At 39.7% G+C, this 19,097-nt stretch overlaps 1 protein-coding gene across 10 annotated transcripts in view; it reads left to right on the top strand.

Moving 5' to 3' along the window:
• The window catches only part of PLD5 (phospholipase D family member 5), a 177,870-nt gene that overhangs the window by 121,041 nt on the left and 37,732 nt on the right, over positions 1 to 19,097 (top strand). For 7 of the 10 annotated variants that reach the window (XM_027453819.3, XM_027453817.3, XM_072035611.1 and 4 more), the window contains one exon: positions 16,185 to 16,312. In XM_027453819.3, the coding sequence (XP_027309620.1) occupies positions 16,185 to 16,312 (128 nt within the window). Of the gene's footprint in view, positions 1 to 15,430; positions 15,545 to 15,666; positions 15,789 to 16,184; positions 16,313 to 19,097 lie in introns of those variants that run through there. The other 3 variants (XM_013103460.5, XM_038176483.2, XM_021275168.4) reach the window with 3 other exon arrangements.

The raw sequence follows: 19,097 nt of genomic DNA, 5'->3' as shown, positions 1-19,097 counted from the left end.
TAAATTCTGGAAGCAACTAGGGTCTTGGGTTGTGCTGGCTTGTTTTAGAAATAGGGAGAGGGGGAAAAAGGTTCACTTTTAAGCCAAAAGCTCTTTTTGCCCACAGGATCCAAGCATGCAAGTGACAAATTCTAATTCTAAGGTCTACAGCAACTGTGTCAGTAGACTTCCCTTAGAAATGTATGCCTTTGCTGAGAGGAATTGTTGTGTTCCCAGAGATAGCATCCTCCCATTGGTAATGTGTACTTTTGCGTTATATAATACCAGTCATTTGCTTTCCAATTACTGTAGTCATTGTTTAAAAGAACCATAGTTAATAATACTATATCTAACTTGATGAATTAAGATTAGATGTACTCTAAAGCACTTTTAAAATGCTAGGTGTTTAGTAGAAAAATATATTTCTTTGGCTTGGAAAATTTTAATTGAAAAAGTCTTTCACATTTTATCAGTATTTTGGTACATATTTTGCAGTTTGCAAATTCCTTTGCATTTGGGTCTGTTACTACTGCATATGTATTCACAGATTTAGCAGAAATGGGTGCGCTTGTATTTTTTAAATTCCAGAGTAGCTGTTTTTGTCTAGTACTAACTAGTCAGGTCCAACATAGCAGGTCCACCCCACAGGGAATAATTCCAAATCTTGTTCGATAGTTTGCATGCTGGAAGGGATTCTTTTTGCATGGCAGTAGTTGGTTTGAGTCACTTTTACTTTTTAGTACAGAGGAACCAATAACGGATGGTATTAGCAGAAATTATTTATGACATTTTTACAACATATGGGTAGCATGCAAGTACCTACCTACTGTTACTGGAGGAACTAGTAGGAGCTTCCAGGACTGCTTGAGCTCAGAAAACATTTGTTAGGTAGCTGTGCTCCCTTTGCGTACCCCGTTGGTACCCCGTGATTTCTCATGGCTGAAAAAGCACTAACACTGTCTCATCCTGAAAAGAGCTGAAAACCAATGGTATTTTTATAGGGGGTTCAAAGAAAGCTGGTTAATTTATTATTGATGAGTTCTCTTTTGTCTATTCATATAGTTCACATATGTTTCTTATCTACTTGAAGCCTGACTGACTTCCTAGAACTGTCTTAGTCAATTGCTACAGTCTCGCTGGTATGATTAGCTCTGTTTCTGATTGCTACTGTTCATGAGCACTCTTCAGCTTTCCCAGTGATGAGCTTTTGGTCTCTCACCTCGTTCAAGTTTTTGATGTCATCTAGACTATAATGCAACTACAAATGTGGTCAGCTCTGGAAAGAGCCCAGTCTGAAGTGGCATGACACTGACACTTGGATCTCTGAAGATGTGTATGTGTTTTTAAGTTCTTTTCACTTCTTTGCAGCTTAGCTTTATCCATACAACACTTCCGCTTTGAACCTGCAAGTACTATTCAGAGTTATACCAGAAGTCATCAAAAGTATATAAGAGCAATAATAAATGACCAAACCAAGCTGATGCTGCAGTATTTAGTTTTCCTTTGATAAACATTCTGGAAAAGCTACTCATGCTACTAATTTTTGGTTGCTGCATACAGTAAGGTTGTACCTTAAAGCAAACCCATGTGACCAAATCCTTCTGTATTACACAGCATTAGTTAATAAGATTTATCTCTGTAACACGAAGTTGCCACTATTATACTACTACTGATCTTTCTAGTAATCTTCTGCATCATTTTTTACATTAATCTTAGGCTTCTACTGCACTGTGGTATTTTATGAATTTTTACACAGCCTAATGGTTGGGAATTAAATTACATTAAGCTTGATCTAGAGTAATTCATCTGGAAGAAAACTTCCCAGAATATCTCTGCATTACTCTTCAGCGTTTCCATCTCTCGTTGCACACCCTTATAAAGTGATTGTCTCTAAGGCTTGAACTTGAGAACAGAGTGCATTCAGCATCTTTTCTGTCCTTCAGGCAGAATATTAACTAAATATAGTGTGCAAACATAAGTATTTATGTACTGCAGAAATTGATAGTCACTTCTGTGACTCAAAACAAAACAGCTCCCGCTTTCTGGTGATTTTAATCAAAGTAGCTATGTATGCGTAAAGTGATGGGAAAAATACCAGTAAAGTTATAGGAGTATATTATATCTATACTAAGCTTCAAAGTTATATCAAGAGGGTATTATTAAGATTGCAATGACAGGCTTTCAAAAATGAGACTTTGTAAGCAAACGGTCACAAAGCAACTGTTTTCAGCCATCAGACAATGGCAGCAGACTGAAGGTCTGTCTTCTGTCTTGCTGGAGTCATAAGAACCACACACTTGTGCAAAAAAAAAAAAAAAAAAAAAAGCATAGCAAAACCAATTGGAGTATGATATTTCCATTACCCTGTATACTCTTTTAGCAATTTGTAGATTAGGAACTCCCTTGTGATGGAATTTAGCAATTTGTTGTGGTGTTTGATTTTCAACAATCACTTTTGAATCTGTACATGTTTTTATCATCTACAAAACACTACACACAAGCACCAATGTATTCTGCAGCTTCAGTATCCATTGTTCTTCACAATCTTTTTAACTTGTTTTATTTAATTTACAAGAGTTTATTTCCTTTCCCCTCCCCTTTTTATTTATGTTATGCTGTGTTATGTAGTGTTACAGTATGTGATTTTATTTTGCTCTCTTGGACTCAAATCTACTTATTGAAGGATGCCATTTCCTAATATTCTTCTTTAGCCTGGTTTCAAACTGTACTTACATCATCTCTTGGGAGAGGTGGGTTTTGGTAATAATATGTTTACAGCTGAGTCTCTATTAAAATGTTTTTAAGTATTGCCAGGAAGCCGGTAAAAATTTCTCTCTTTGGTTGTTGATTTCCTCTTAGCATATATTCTTGTGTTATGAAGATCATCTTTCTGAAAATAAGTATTACCAGAAGGGGCTTAAGGGATGCAGCCTTACAAAGACATTGAGTTTTAGCGTAGTCATCCTTACAGAGGCTTTTTGGTAGTTGCAGCTTGAATGAATACTATGCATTCCTCAGAAGAAATCAGGAGTTGCTACTCAGTTGGTGAATTCTCTAATATGAACACAAAGCAGCCACTTATGGTATGTAAAATATATCCTCTGTATCCTGACCTTTTGTGCCATTAAACTATTTGCAATATGATGAAGAATTTAGGTGAATATGACACACTTCTTCCCACTGAACTCTATAAAATTCATTGTGCAGAGGTACTTATGCTCATGTAAGTATTCGTATAGTATTTTATTTTGCTCTCATTTTCATTGTGTAGTCTCATCTTTTGCTTAATGAGCACTCGTCAAGACCTAATCTGCAGACAAATTTATTTCCTTCTTTTTTTCTTGTGATGTTAACACTGAAATAAGAGTGCTTCATGAATATTCAAGAATAGACATTCATCATTCTCACAGAAAGTGGAGGAATAGCTTAGTTCCCATTTTACACATGAAGAAATGACACAGAGACAAGTGCCAAGATGTCCACTTATTTTGATGCCAATTTGTGACACAATCTGTTATTTTCTTTTCCAGAGTATTTATCATCGCGTAGCACTTAGTGCACATCAATGTCATTGTGAATAAGACTAGATAGACCCCAGGGGCTCAAATTAAGTCCTCAGAAATTGAGATTTGTGCCTGCCCTGCCCTGACTTCTCTCATATGGAGCAGCTTTGTGGAATATCAGCTGTGGGATCCAAACATTCTGGGTAGTTTTAAGGCACTTAAAATATGAGACTATGTATTTTATTTTTTTCCCTTCTCATAAAATGTAGCCTTATTTGCTCCGTTTTGCCTTTTGTACCACATGAGAGAGGTTCTACAGCAGCAGTCTGATTTATTCCAAGGCCCTCCCTAGCAGAACCATCTCCTGTGCTTCATGGTCACCTTCAAGTCTTTAACATTTCCATTTTACACACATTTTATAGTCCAAATCTACTTGATTTCCTCTTCTGTCTTTTCTTTATACTGTCATCCCTCAGGCTTCCCCGGCAGGGTGTCCAGCTAGCTACTTCAGATGGGCCTCTGAAGTGATGGCAGTGCTTTCACCTGCCTTTTAGAGTGAGTGCCTTGATGGGATTGGCATTGATGTGATTGTTGGGACTAGAGGTGCACATGCTGCCTTCTGGCCCCACTTTCATAGGGACCCCAGTGTAAGGAAAGTCCTACAGGCCTGGTGCTCTGTTAATTGAATAATATAATAGGATCTTTACTTCTGTCCTTCACAGACGGTTGCAGATGTTTACCATGAAGAAATAAGATGATACTTCTGATCTAATCCTGCAGGACACCAAACTCCTCTGTGATTTCAGTGTGCTGTCACTTAAATATTGACAGTACATTGCACGTGTCCTTTGCCCAACTAATAGCATAGAATGTGTGGAGTCGTGGCTTCCTTTTATTTTGCTTTCTACATTTTAAATAGGTGGTTTGGTTGAAAGTCAATCTGTGTTAAAAAGCTGCTAACTGACAAGCTATTGATTTGTATCCCCTGTGTATTTCCCCACAGACAAAGCATTGTTTCCCTACATGCTTTTAGTTTTCCTCAGTTCATTGTGTGGATTTTTCTGCTTGTGGCACTAGGGAATGTCAATTTGTCTCTAAAATTTCTCCATTTTAATGTATGAAGCATCTGTGTAACCAAAACAGAATGCTGAAGCCTTCACAAATGCATCCAACAAGATGGCCAGAGCTGCCATATAGTAAATCAAGCATGAGTCACTTCAGTCAGTTCCAGCAGAGCTGCAGTGTCTATTCTGCATATACTTCTATAAAAAAAGAGACTATAGAAGTGCCTTGTTTTATTAAGAACCTTAGACCCAGGTTCAGTTGTTGTTTGGAATAAGAAATTATTATTATTATTATTATTATTATTATTATTATTATTAATTATTATTATTATTATTATTATTATTATTATTATTATTATTATTATTATTATTATTATTATTATTATTATTATTATTATTAATAATAATAATAATAACAACAATAAACACCTCCCAGAGCCCTAAACTGTAAGCAATCTTCTTTGCATACCTTTGGGTTGTATATCAAGGGTTAATACCTGCAGGAGATGCAAAATAAAATAAGGACCAAACTGAGCACCCAAAACTGTGAATACCCTTAAAACTCCAAGAAAAATATTATTTTCATTCCTTTTCTTTTTTTTTTTTTTTTTTTGTTAAGGCTTGGAAAATATGTCATGCTGCATATGTAGTTAGAGGAAAAAATGTTTCTCAACTAATTGGAGAGTGGGGGAGTGTATGAATAACTGAATGAATGTATGTGATAAATAAAACAGCAAATTAGTAGGCAATGGCAAGAGTGAAATGATAAACTGAGCCTGAAGTGGGAGAGAGGGATTGAGAGGGAGGAAGAATGACGCTGGGGGAAAGTAGTAGGGGAAATGAAATAACAGGTAGATCTATGAGGAATGAATCAGATGAAAGAGGAGGGCAGAAACAGAAAAGTGAGTAATTAATTTAGGAAAACATCAGAAAAGAATGCTGGTAGAAGGCCAGGCATGTTCTTGGTGGGCTTGTGACAAAGTAGATAAAAGCAGAGAAAAATAATTGGAATTGAAATAGGAATGATCTGGGGAAAAAAAGGAAAAGTCAAAGGCTGACTTGGCAGGGTAATAGGACAGAATCAAAGGAAAGAGTTGGGGAAAGATGCTGTGGGAGAAGTGAGAACTAGTAGAAGGAAATGACTGTGCCACTGGCAGACCCAGGTTGGTTGGTTCTGGCTGTGCCTCTGCTTTCCGTGTACAGCCCTGGCCAGGTCAGACTGTTCTTCTGGCTTTTTGTAGTCTGGAAATAATATTCCAGAGCTGCTCAGACCTGTTAATGCAGGTGCAGGAAGACAATTCTATTATGAAGATATTGTAAAAAGTAAAAAACAGTGGGCTAGGACCAAATAATACTGCCCTCTGAGGAGGCACAGTCTGTCCTCCCTTACCTTCTTGCCAGCCCTGCAGCACACTTCACCTTCTGGAACTGGGATTTCTCCTTTGCGGGAAGGAGACCGACAGAAGCCAAAGCAGAACTGCAGATGTCTGAGGACCACACCTTGGCAGCAGTTGCACAAGTGTTGTTGTTACTAGTCAACATTTAAAAGTGACTGATGCTAATACTGAAGGATTTAGAGTATATAAATGTCAGAATGAAATAACGTTGATAAAGTCAGAGAAAAATAGTTGCTGCAATTTTTTAAGGGATTTAACCCTAAAATATTCATTCATAGAGGGCTGTGATTCTCATTCTTCATGTGTTAAGATGAAAAAAATGTTCCAAATGTTCCTTCATTCTAGGATGTTTCATCTAGGAAGTGTATGAATCAATCTAGTTCTTCATAATGCTAATCCAAGTAAAAAGTCTTTGAAAGTGGAGGGGAGTAGTGTGTGAGTTTATTAATCTCTTTATTGTATTTAAAATAACTTTCTTTTATAGCAAAAACTTATGCAATTATAATTAGGCAAAGAGAAAAAGGCACAATCCAACTTTAGTAATGCCTTTACTGATAGTGTAATAGTCTTCCTTTAAGTGGTAATGTGCTTTGTCGCCTGAATCAGCTAAGTAAGAAAATTACTTTTCCCAATCTGTAAAGCAATCACATTTATAGTTTCATCTAGTAAATGAACAGCCTACTCTCCAATAACGGAGGGAAAAAAAATAATAAAGGTGGAAATTAAAATTATATATGTATTCTGTCAAACTTTGTTGTACACTTGTTGTCTTCCAGACTTTACTGAATCATCAGACTCACAAAACAGATTTACATTCAGAAAATGTTATTTAAGTTACTATTTTTCTAGGAGAGTGCTGAGCTCTGCTAAGGGAAAAGAATTGAACTGATCATCGGTTCTCTTACTATTCGAAGTTTTATTTAAAAATCTGTTATTGATATGAAATACCATAAACAGCTCTAAAAGAAGTAAAAATCTGAAAAATAGTGATTCTGATGTCAGTGTCACATCTATGCAAAATGTAAGGATGTCTCTCATGCTTGCTGCACCATGCAGCAAAGCCACTCAACAAAGGCATGAATATACATCCAATACAATTATTAGAGGGCAAGGAAAAGATGTTCAGATCTTTAGAAGATGCTTCTTTTGCATGAAGATTTTTTTTTTCTTTTCCTTTTACAAATAGACTAAAATAAGAGTCCTAAACTTTGTCCCAGTCAGTAAGGGTTTCTCTAGCATATACATTACAGAAATCACTGGCTTCAGGACAGCAAGTCCAGGTGGGAAATTGCAGAGTTAAAGCACGTCAGCTTTCCTGACTTATTCCATGCAATGAATTGTACTGTTGGCTGCTAGCATTTTGTGGGGGTAGCTGCATATCAAAAATATCCTGGGTGGCAGCCTGTGCCTTCCAAAGGCATGGTTGTAACATGTATGTGCCTTAATTAAGAGTAGAATAGATGCTTTCTGGTGGAAAATATAGTATGTAAAATTCTAAATTAACAACTAAAAATCTTACCTAAAAATAAAGCACACACCACAGGATTTAAGAAAAAAAATAAAAATAAAAAGAAGAAAGAACTATTCTAGTGCAAATGATAATAAAAGTCAAAAAAAGCTTCATGGGTTATTAATAATAGTGTTTTACATGGTGTTAAGAAGGTTGTTTTACTTTTAAAATTACTGTGGTGATATACCCTGCATTGCAGTAAGGTACTTCAGGCTTCAATTCCTGTTTCTAAATACTGTTTTGTTAATGTGTTATAGGGCTTCACTGTGTTTTGTGGTTTTTCCTTATGAAATCTCAGGCTTTACGGACTTACGGAATGAGAAAGACGTGAGTGTTCACTGGAAACTGGATTTCTGTCTTTGGAAGGACCAGAGGTCTAGAGTCCTACGAGTTTTTTCCATTTTTGCAGTCCAAAATTCAGTGCATAGCTTAGTTAAACGTGCATGTGTATGATTAATCAGCTGAGCTACTTGCTATCTGTGGGGAAGCTTGAGTGGAGCATGCCTGTGCTATATCTACTCTGCAGGTGAAGAGGAGACCTCGCATTTTCCTATTGTCATATTTGACATGGTTTGTCCACCCTGTATTAAGATGGACCTTCAGTGTTTTGTTCAGTGAATCAGAAATTGTGTTTAGTTGCTATGAGTAGGTTTTACAAAGAAATGTTGTCAGGCATCTCTTACGTCTCTTCTGTGACATGGGGCAGGAAGCATTTTGGTTATTTGTTGGATTTTCTGCTGAGTAAATCGAAAGGGCACAGCAGTCAGTGCAAAATGCATTCACATGGGTGAGAGCTGTAATGCTCTGATGCTGAACTCTGTCTACAGCAGGGTACTTAGCTGAGAAATTGGTATTTTGATTACGTGGACTAGCACCAAAGGCCGACATTTGAAATCCTGGAAGCCGGTGTTTGGATATATGTTGCCTTGGGAACTAACTAGCTCCCAAGATGTCATTGAAGTTAAACAAGAAATTGAAAGAAATTAATTCTGACCTTTGCTTTGTTCTCAAGGATTTGCCGTCCCGCATACCATGATCAAACTGCACACATGCAGATCCCCTGGTGGGTCTTTTCTGGATCTTCTCTCTCACTGCAAAACCCTGGTGTAAGCACGTGGGAAACAGCATTGCAAGCAAATGCCATTACTGCCCTCATATCTCCTTTGTTTGCATGATGCAAATGGTTATGTGAGATGAAAGGCAAACACATACTAGGATTTGGCACCTTGAATATTTCAGAGGCCTGATTTTAAGAGGAACTGAGGCTGAGATTACGTGGACTTACCTTTAAATGGCAGCACTGGCCTAAGCAGTTCCTGCATCTCATTGCACCCAAGCCACTCATATTTGTGCTGTGCCTTCAGTTGTGTCACCATAATTTTTTGACCTGGGTCTGTTTCTGATCAGGGTCATTCCTTGGATGCCCAAAAAGCTACCCAGGAGGAGGAGGTGGTGGATGGAAGAAGAGTCACTGAACATGAGATCTGTTTATGCCAATATTATTGCTAATTAAAACAAACAAACAACAAAAAACAGTAACCATGACAGTTGTAATTCTGTAAAACACTCTATTTTCAAATAGGGAGCTGGGGTTTGAAATGCTCTATTTGTCCCTATTTCTCCTCCTTCCTGCTCGCTCCTGTCCCTGTGTTCAGCTCTTGGCTTCCCCAGCTGGGTGGATAGAGCAGTTTCTGGGGCTGTGCTTGTTCACAGAAATGATTTTAATGCACTAAATGGGTGAAAAAGAAAGCAAAAACCACTGGTGATTGTGGAGGATGTTTGCTGTCCCCAGTCACACCGGCCAGAGCCTGATGGTGTGTTACAGTCTGCTAGGGAGAGAAGGGAACCAGGCAAGGAGCTGGCTCAGTGCCTGAAGAGAGGAGGCTGGGAAGTCAGTGGGCAGTGACGGAGACCTCTCTCTTCCCACACCCGCAACTCCACAGGGAGATCCCTGGCTGCAGCCTGTCTGCTCAGGGAAGTGCTCCCTGAGCAGCCTTTCCTCCAAGCATAGCCAGGCTCAGACACGTGAGCTGGTGAGGGAGCATGCCAGCGGAGCTGAGCAGTGGCAGAGTGCAGGGAGCAGAGTGCTTTCTGCATGTTCCCCTCAAACCATCCACGCCACAGCCCTGAGCCTGTCAGCCCATCCAGTTCAACTCCAGAGGCTGCTGCAGGCACCTGCATCTCTCCAGCAATGGCCCAGAGGGATGCACGGAGCTGCAGCCAGAGATCCCTCTCCTGTTCACTGATTTCCTCAAAACTGTCTTTGTATCGGTGACCACAGATGATGTAAGGGAAGGCAGTAACAACCCAGTAATTTTTCATGAACATGGCTCCATCAGAAACAGCCTCATCTTACTACAGACAGCATTAGCTTTGGGGCCTCGTACTGTTTTGAGAAGTTGCATGTGCACACAGTGTATGGCTGGCTGTATGTTGGGAGTGAGTGGGAATTTCATACTGAAGGAAGGCGTTTTTGTCCAGCATGCAATTTTAGTGCTATGCTTTAGGGCAGGCCATATAACCTCAAGGTGGTATGGATACTAGTTCTATTAAAAAGGCTCTTTGGGTATTGGTTGATCTTGTAAGAGAATACAATTTCTTTGCGTACCTATGATTTCATTTTTGTATGTGGCAGTTGCATACAGAGTTGTTAAAGTATTTATGTTTTTTCTTTTTTATTAGTATGAAATTGAGGTGATGAACAGCACCCAGAGTACAAATAATACAGGGAATGAATAACACCCAGAGTGGTAAGATCAGTCCTGTGAAGAGGAGGGGGTGGGGGGGAAGATGAGGAATGGGGGAGAGTGTAAGCAAAACAGCCAATTCGCGGTGAAGGTATTACCATCAGACATTTCCCTAAAAGTCCTTGAGTATTTTCTCTTCATAGTCTGAATCATTAATCCTTCTGGGGCCAGGCAGACTTTTAAATTGCATTTTAAATCCAATATTCCATAAAGAGCAAGAAATAGTAAATATTCTAGTTTGCCTTTTAATCATTCAGAGACGTAGTAAAAATGACTGTGTTGTCAAGTTGTGCATTCCTCTGCTTTTGTACTTGTCCTCCTCCGAGTGCTGGCAGGTCACGCTAATGGAGCTTCTGGAACAACTCCAGACATTCTGCAATCAGCTAAGAAAAAAGCATAAAAGTTCCTGGGGAGATGATCCTCTGCCTCGGTCACTTGGGTCTGCCCAGCATGGGGCAGGTACTCTGCCACTTGACAGGGTTTGAAAAACTCTGGATTTCTGTCTCAGTAAAATGAAACTTATTTTTAATAGTAAGTGTACGTTGTAGTAAGTTTTGTAGCTGAAGGCAAATAAGTAAAATGGAAGCATCTACTGCAAAATGTAAGGAACGAGCTGTTTGCTTTGAAAATGTATACATCCATATATGTGTGTGTACTCGCATTCATATTTCCTAGTGAGCAATTTATTTTTTTTTAATAAGTTTGGGATTTAGGGATAATAAAGGATCTTTTGTTGATCTTTGAGTTAGCACATGATATTGTGCTATTTTGGCAATACAAATATTACCTACATCTGTGCTGCTCTGAACACTCAGCATAGCTGCTGGAGCGGAGCTGCTGCATGGCACCACAGTAAGTGCAGCACATGCTGCCTCCCACCCACGTGGTAGCCTCCCAGAGAGGCTGTGCGAGGTGCCCGAGTGTGTGTGCTCTTGTGAGCTCTAGGGTTCACGGTCTGGACAAGGTAAGCCTGCTCTTGACTTCAGCTTGAGGCCACTGTCCAAAATGTATAGATCAAACTGTGTATAGTTGTGTGCCAAGAGACTGTCAGCAGCAGGGTGAAACAAATAGGCCATGTCTCAGGTTCTCAGATTCCTTTTTAAAGGTCATATTACTTGGAGTGTTTGCTTGGGAATACACAGAATTAGGAGAGGAAAAAAAAGAATAGTGCCATGACCAAAGGATAGACATATGGTGATGAGTGAAGGGACAGCAAGAATGCGGTAAGCCGAGGAGAGCAGCTGTTTCTACTGTGGCCAGTTCGGTGATGATGTGATGTGGGGAACGGTGGCTGGAGGATGAACAGGGGATTGGATGTGTTGCAGGGGCATTTGGCAGGTACAAACTGCAAATATGTATACAAGAGAGCCATAAACAGCATTGCTTTCACTGACCGTACTCATTTTGTGTACTCCTGCTCTCCCTCCTCTTTTGTGAGCCCTCTGCAATCTCTCCACATCCCCTGCCTACCAACAGCTCTGTGCAGCTCCCCCTTCCCTGCTGTGCTCCCGTGGCCTGCACAGGCCCTGTTTTCCCAAGATGGGGAAGGAGAAGCACTAAAAAGCCCCTGTTCATCTCCTCCACCTTTACAACTCTCCTGTGTCTAGCAGGGGGCAGTTGCGTCCAGCCTGACTCCACAACCCATTCTCCTAGGGCTCTGCTGTCCCAGCATGTGCTTTCAGGCCGTGCATCCTTCTCCACTGCCTGTCCACTGCAGCACAGCTCCCTCCTGTCAGGGCTGATGCAGTCAGGACTCTTAGTCCTCTCATCACTCCTCTGCCTGTTGTGAATCACCCCTCACTGTTGCTGCAGCTTCCCAGATAGCTCTGCCTTGTTCTCATCTCAGTCCTTAAATCCTTCCCCCTTCCCATTTTTCTTTGTCTAGTTTTAAAATCACTTAAAGTGAGAGTAAGAGTGTTGTGAAGACAGAAGGCCAATTTTAGCCGTGATACAAGCAAAGGAAGCTTCTGTTCCTTGGGCGTTATGTTTGCTAACTCTACTGCAAGTTTAGCCTGGAACTGGTGCTGCTGAAATTTGCATGTTTGCTTTTGAGGCAGCTGTGATAATAGCAGCCTAAGCAGTTGCTCTTTCTCAGTCTTCTTTACAAAAAAAAGTTTTACTGTATCCACCAGTGAGGTGATTTGGCTCAGTGACATTGCCTCTGTACCAGGACAAGCTGGTACTATTCCAGGGTGCACACGGATGTGGGACCAGAGGCTGCACCTCCTGCAGTCAGCCTCATAAATGAGGCGCTGGAGGCGCAGCGGCAACCCTGTGAGCTCTGGCCTGCTGCAGCCTCCTGGGCAGGTCTCCCAGTTTGTGTAGCTGCCTGGTGACCTTGTCACAGCAATAGTAAACTCCACAGCTAGCATATGCTGCAACACAGCTGCACCAAGACGTGCTTCTGGATGACACAAGGTTTTTCCCTAATAGAGCATCTGCACAGTAAGCCCCTGATTAAAGTCTCCTGCTAACAGCTTAGAGTGTTTGGACCCAAGTATGCAGAAAAAGTCCTGGCCTTAAGCTCCTGTTTAGAAGTCAAGCCTGCCCTGTGGCCTTGATAACATTGTTAGTGTTATCAAGCTACCTGGCAGCAGGCAGCTAGACCAAACAGCACTTTGCAAGGCTAGAAATGGTAAATCACATTTTCTTGTGCCGTGCTTCTGCTTTGGGATTCCTTTGGGAAACGGATGAAAGGTCAGTCTGTTTGAAGTACTCCTGTTGCCTTCTGTATTATTTCTCCCCCCTTGTGTGGTAGACCAAGAGGCCAAGCAGCAGCCTGGCACCCCTCAGGGGCTCCGTTCCCCCACTCACCCACCCGCCCATGGCCTGAGAAGGCCCAGGCTTGCAAGGTCAGGATCCTGCTGTGTGCCCCAGCCTGTTAGAGGATGCAAACCTCTCTGCCTAGAAGAAGAAGTACTCAGAGAAATGTCTGTCACTTCAAGCACGCTTTGATCCCTGCAGTATACTTTCTTCCTGTGAGAAACAAGCACTCTGGCCCAGCCTTTACAGTGCACGATTTTATGGGACAGGCAAATCCAGTCAAGTTTTGAGTGACAGCACTGGTTTTCTCTAAGCTCTTATCCTTCACTTTAATGTTCAGTGAACCAAAATTGTTGGACTTATTTTCTAAGAGTCTGGCATCTACATTAACAATCAAAGCTACAAATTGTGCCTTCTGGTTGAACTCACTAGACCCCCAGCTTTGTGTAATTGAGGCTGCAGCATGATAAAGAGTTCTGTTATGGCTTCACATATTGATCACTCCAATTTAATTTCCTCATGGGAACTGGACCACGCTAGGGATGATGGATTGTGTTGAAGGCCTGATAAGCCTATTTTAACAAAACATCTCAAGAGCTTCTAGAACAGAGGCAATTATCAATACTGATGCATGTTTCCTTTCATCAAAAGTTAAGGGCTCATTAATAGGCTATACAGCAGCTGCTCCCTGCAACACGACTTCTCTTTTTTTAATTAACTTGGAGATACTGTTTCCTCAGCCTTATGAGTTGGCTGTTTCCAGAAGAAAAAGAAATTGGGTTTCACGTTTTGTTTTTAATGGTGTGTATGCTAGCAGTATCACCTGCACTGCTGTAATCAGTATTTTGGTAATTGAAGTCTAGATTATTACAGTCTACAACTTCCTCGTAAGGGGGTGTCGAGAGGCAGAAGACCTTTTCTCCATTAACACCAGCGACAGGACCCGCGGGAACGGGGTTAAGCTGAGGCAGGGGAAGTTTAGGCTTGACATCAGGAGGAAGTTCTTCACAGAGAGAGTGGTTGCACACTGGAACAGGCTCCCCAGGGAAGTGGTCACTGCACCGAGCCTGACTGAATTTAAGAAGAGATTGGACTGTGCACTTAGTCACATGGTCTGAACTTTTGGGTAGACCTGTGCGGTGTCAAGAGTTGGACTTGATGATCCTTAAGGGTCCCTTCCAACTCAGGATATTCTATGATTCTATGATTCTATGATTATATTTTAGAGTGATAGTCTCCTAGCAATTAAGTCAATATGTAAACTGCTCCCAAACCCTGGGGTCTTATACCTAGAATTTTGTGTCAGGTTACTGAAGATGGCTGCTATTTTTAATGTTAATATTGTTGGTAAAATAGTTTCCTGTTGTAACTTTGGCAATCAACATTTTTATTCAGCATTGAATATTTCAAAAATATTTTTAAATGTTTTTATTTTAGGCACTCAGTTATGAGAAGAAAGATCATTGTTGGTGCAGATAGTTTTACCTTTCCTATATGAAAATGCTAACACTTCATTTATAATCTATTTGCTGTAGGTGTGTTGTGGGTGTTAAATTCTTATACTGTTTAATGTTGCAAATTGGATGTATGGAAAAAAATTATGATCAAGGCAAACTGCTATGTTAAACTTGATTTTTAAACACAGTTTTCAGATAATCAGCTAGAAGTTTAGTGCCTTACAGAACAGTTTTCCTCAGCTAGTAGGAGGAGTTGCTTTTGTTTATTCATCGGAAAACAATTTAAACCATTTAACACCTGCTCTAGTGTTTTCTGGTTTCTTTACCAGTTCACGCGCATTATCTCATTAATTAGCACAGTTCTACTCATTAACACATGGATTGGAAACAGCAACACATTCAAAGGAGTAATGCTTTGTTTCCAGCCTTTCATTTCCAAGGTTAGATGAATGTGGTTAGATGATACCTGGAAAAAAATTGGAAATGTAGCCAGGTAGCATGAAATGTAACTGTAGTGACCTGTTTCTTGCTTAAAGTCCTGTGTTGCAAGTTTGGTGCCTTACTATATCTTTTTTTTTTTTTTCCTGATGCCTGAACTTCTGGAATCATTCATTCAAGATAAATTTGTAATTTTCATAATAATAATAATGAAAATAAATATTTATCACTGGCAATTACAGCTTAAAATTGAGAGTCAAATATTTCTTAGAAGGTCAGAAATAAGAGGTTAAATAAAAAATATTTTAGTTCCTGAAGTATCCTGTAATTCTAAAGTTGTGATTCATATTCAGACATTATGGGAATTCATGGTACTGATGATCACATGAATGTTTAATGGGAGATAGCTGCCCTCCAGTCTGCTTTACTGTCACTTCTCTTGCCCACTTACTGTGACAACTAGAAAGAGATTGGGTTACTTTAAATTACCTTCAGCAATAATTAATTCAGATTAATCACCTAATCTTACAAACACTGGAGCACTGAAAGAAAAATAATGATGTGAGAAATCCCATGAACTCATCTAATATTAAATATATTCTGTGCTTAGTGCTGCAAACATACTGATGGGGCTGATTCAGACATTTTTACTCATGTGATGGAGCCAACAGCTTTTACCCCTGAAAGTAGGTCCTTTGATTTCAGCAGACTTTAATCCTTAAGAAAACCATGCAATTCAAAGTGGCAGGCTCAAAGTCACATATAAGTAGAATTGAACATAGCTTCAGCATACTTCAGGTCTCAGTTTCTTTCCTCACTCCTTACTATTTCCCACAGTCCTCTCATTGGCATCTGTTCCATGTGGTAAACCACTGCAGGCTTTGTGCTCAGAGCATTGCACAGGGCAAGGGAAAAGAGTTTACTTTTCAGGTTGGGGATATAGTTGGGTTTTATACCTCAGAGGTCATTATAATATGTAGCAGGTTAGACTTGCAGCATAGGCCTTTAAAAATGGTTTTAGGAGCATACAGTGCTTGAAAAAATAGCAATTACATGATTCTAAAAAGGGAGGTAAATAAACAAAGAGAATAACACATGGGGATGTTCCCTACACCTGTTTTTCTGGAATATATGTTAATTAAGGTCTGGAATAGTGTGACAGTAAGACTGTCTATCATTGACTTTAAGCCTTAATGATATGCTTAATTATGTCTCTCTGTAGCTTTGATAGCTGAGACCCTGAAATGTGAAGTTTCTTTTCTTTAATGTCTGTAATGTCTGTACTTCTAAACAGTGTTTGTTGTTGTTGTGTCTGTAAATCTCTAGGTGCTGAAGTGCTGTATATGAACATGTCAGCATATAACGAAGGTCGCCTTCAGTCATCTTTCTGGATTGTTGATAAACAACATGTGTACATTGGGAGTGCCAGCCTAGACTGGAGATCACTGGGACAGGTAATTTAATTGAAAAAGTACTCCTATACCCTTTGAGCATATAATAAGGAAAAAAGTATTGTTTTGAAGCCAACAAGTGGAGATGTAGAGCTTTCTTTTTCTGATAGTTTGCTGGCAGAGGAACTGCCAGAGTTTTGATGACTCTTCTGTTTTGTCACAAGTGTATTGCTATAAATGTTACTTCTTTTTGTTGAAATACCTATCCTCAACGATTATGCTTTGCATTAATTTTAATTAAAAAAAAAAAAAAGCTATTGTCTTTATTGATTTCAGTGATGATTTTGTTGTTTCAAGGTTGTAAGTTCTGGTTTTCTTATTTTAAAAATATAATGATAATTTTGAGCAAACGTGTTGGGAAACAAACTGCTACAGAAACTCCCTGATAGTGTCGTGAGAATCACCAAGTCCCTCTCGTCTGCCATTTAAATGAGAAAAAGCAAACTTCAGAAGAAATTACAAGCAGATAGTACATAATATCCTGAAATACCCACAACAGCTGGGGAGGGATAGATTTATGGGCACAGAAAGTCAATAGCATAAGGCTATTGAAGATAGTACCTATTAAAATTCTGTATTTTAATTCTGTCATAAGCAAGAGTTGAGGGATGTACTCTTACCAACCATCAGTGCTGAGGACTGTCTACAGTCTGATGCCATTTTGAAGAAGTAATTCATCCATAATGCAGCTTATTTGTCTTTTTGGAGGTATCTTTTCTTCCCCCAGCAGTCTCAGGATTGTTAAAGGCTGTAATAGTCAGTGGTATGGAGCAAAAATGACCACGTGAGACTACTGTTCAGGGCATGTCTATTCAGGGCATGGAGCCTGTACTTTTAGAGTTCATTAATTGTAATGCACAACGTAAGGTAAAGGAAGCAGTCCTAGTTTGGTAGTTATTAATTGCTATTAAAAAAACATTCTTTCTAAATATGAGCAGAATGTCAGAAACTCATGAATAATTTTGAATGTCCTTTGTAATGACTTTGTGAAGAAGCAGGTGTGTGTTGTGTTGGAGTTTTAAAGATTTCATTATAGGATTGGTCTTCTCATGATGAAGTAAATCTTAACTTATGTAGCATGCCTGCATTGAACTTTGATGCTAATTTTGTGTTTCAAATGCGATTCCTCACTGTTAATTTTATCATTGTATTTTTGTTGTATGCATTTGGATTTTTTGTCTTACTGTCATTTACTGGTATATATTTTATGTGGTGATAAAATGAAGCCCAGAGGAATATTTGTACAGAGAAAAAAAGAAATGTTTCTAACGAGTTACAGTAAAAGAGAATCTGCTTTCAATTAGCTGAGAGATGCACATTGGGGTTTCAGAAGAGCCTGAGGATATTAGATGCTTGGCCCTTGTTGACATCTGATAAAAGTATCCAATTCCCTTACCCCAGAGTTATAGGTTAATAAATCAGGGCAACTGTCAAAGAGATCTGATATGCAGTCCTAAAATAATAATCTGTCTTGGGCTTTTCACGTAAGAGGCAAAACAAGCACAGAACCCTGTCATTTTATTCCGAGTATTTTCCTGAAGGAAAATGCTTCGGCACACGCGTAGGACCTAATGATGCAAAGAGCTGAATCCTCACTGGGGAAACATGGAAACACAGCTCCCATGGGTTTTAATTATCAGAAAATGTGTAGCTGCACCTGAGGGTCAGGCCCCCCTTAAAGAGTATGTCCTGAGTGGAGCTGGGGAGTAGAGGAGCAGGGAGAGCCAGGCCTGTCCAGGCCCACACACTCGCGCTGCCTGCAGTAGTGGGGTAGGGCTTCTGCAGTTCTGCAACGACAGCAGAAAACTTGCTCAAGTTGTCACTACACATTTTCTGTTGCTTTTTTCTCCTGGCTTTACCTACAGGGAAGGGACTGTGAAAAGGCAGACTGGGCTGTTGATTAGTCACATATGGTCTCTTTAAAAACTCATCTAATTTTTAGAGTAACAGAACGGTGGTTACTGAATAAGCAAACCACCAGGGCCAGTTTTGCTAGATACTGACAGCAAATCACAGGATAAAGTAGGTCTCTGCTATTCTACAAAGACATGGTTCTTCAGCCTATCAAACATGCAGTTATCTTCTCACTCAAACAAGCTATCCAGTGTGAGTCAGTCACCTTGTAGCTAGCAGGGGCTCATTATTCAGCAGCTCAGTTGAAGTGTAAATTGTTTGAGCACATTCAGACTGACATCTAATAATACCTGAAATGCAATGAAAATCTTAAGATTTAGCTGTATATGGTTGTCATATCTTTTCATATACCTCCCCCTGTATTTTCTGCATGCATATTTACAGCTTCCTTCCTCCTGAACCTTTGCATGCGCTCAAGCCAGTACACTGCATTATTCATATAGGAGCACCATTCCACTGGTGCAGCAGTTGTGCTAAAGATGCAGCAGGTTTCTACAGTATTTGCAGAGCTTGCTTTTGGTACTGTACAAATATAGGCAGGTGGCTGTTAGTTTTGCTTGCCTAACCTGTGCAAATGCATCTCCAATTCTATTAGCATGAGGCTGGAACAATTCTATTAGCATGAGGCTCGACAGGTCTGTTTGTTCATCTTGCTGTAATTAAAAAAAAAAAAAAAAGATGCAAACCTCAGCTGTTGGTTTGGAATGTAAAAGTTGTGCAGTTGATAATTAGTTTGAGTGTATGTGTTGATAAATGAATATTAGCAGAATCTACCTTTATTTAGTAACCAAGTTTTAATTAGTGACAGGCTAGTTCTAAGGGAAAGCATTTGTGGAAAAAATAACAGGCACACAGTGCAACTATAAACTGTGTG

Source organism: Anas platyrhynchos, chromosome 3 (assembly GCF_047663525.1).
Source record: "Anas platyrhynchos isolate ZD024472 breed Pekin duck chromosome 3, IASCAAS_PekinDuck_T2T, whole genome shotgun sequence".
Taxonomy (NCBI): Eukaryota; Metazoa; Chordata; class Aves; order Anseriformes; family Anatidae; genus Anas; species Anas platyrhynchos.
This window is presented reverse-complemented; position numbering and strand designations above follow the sequence as displayed.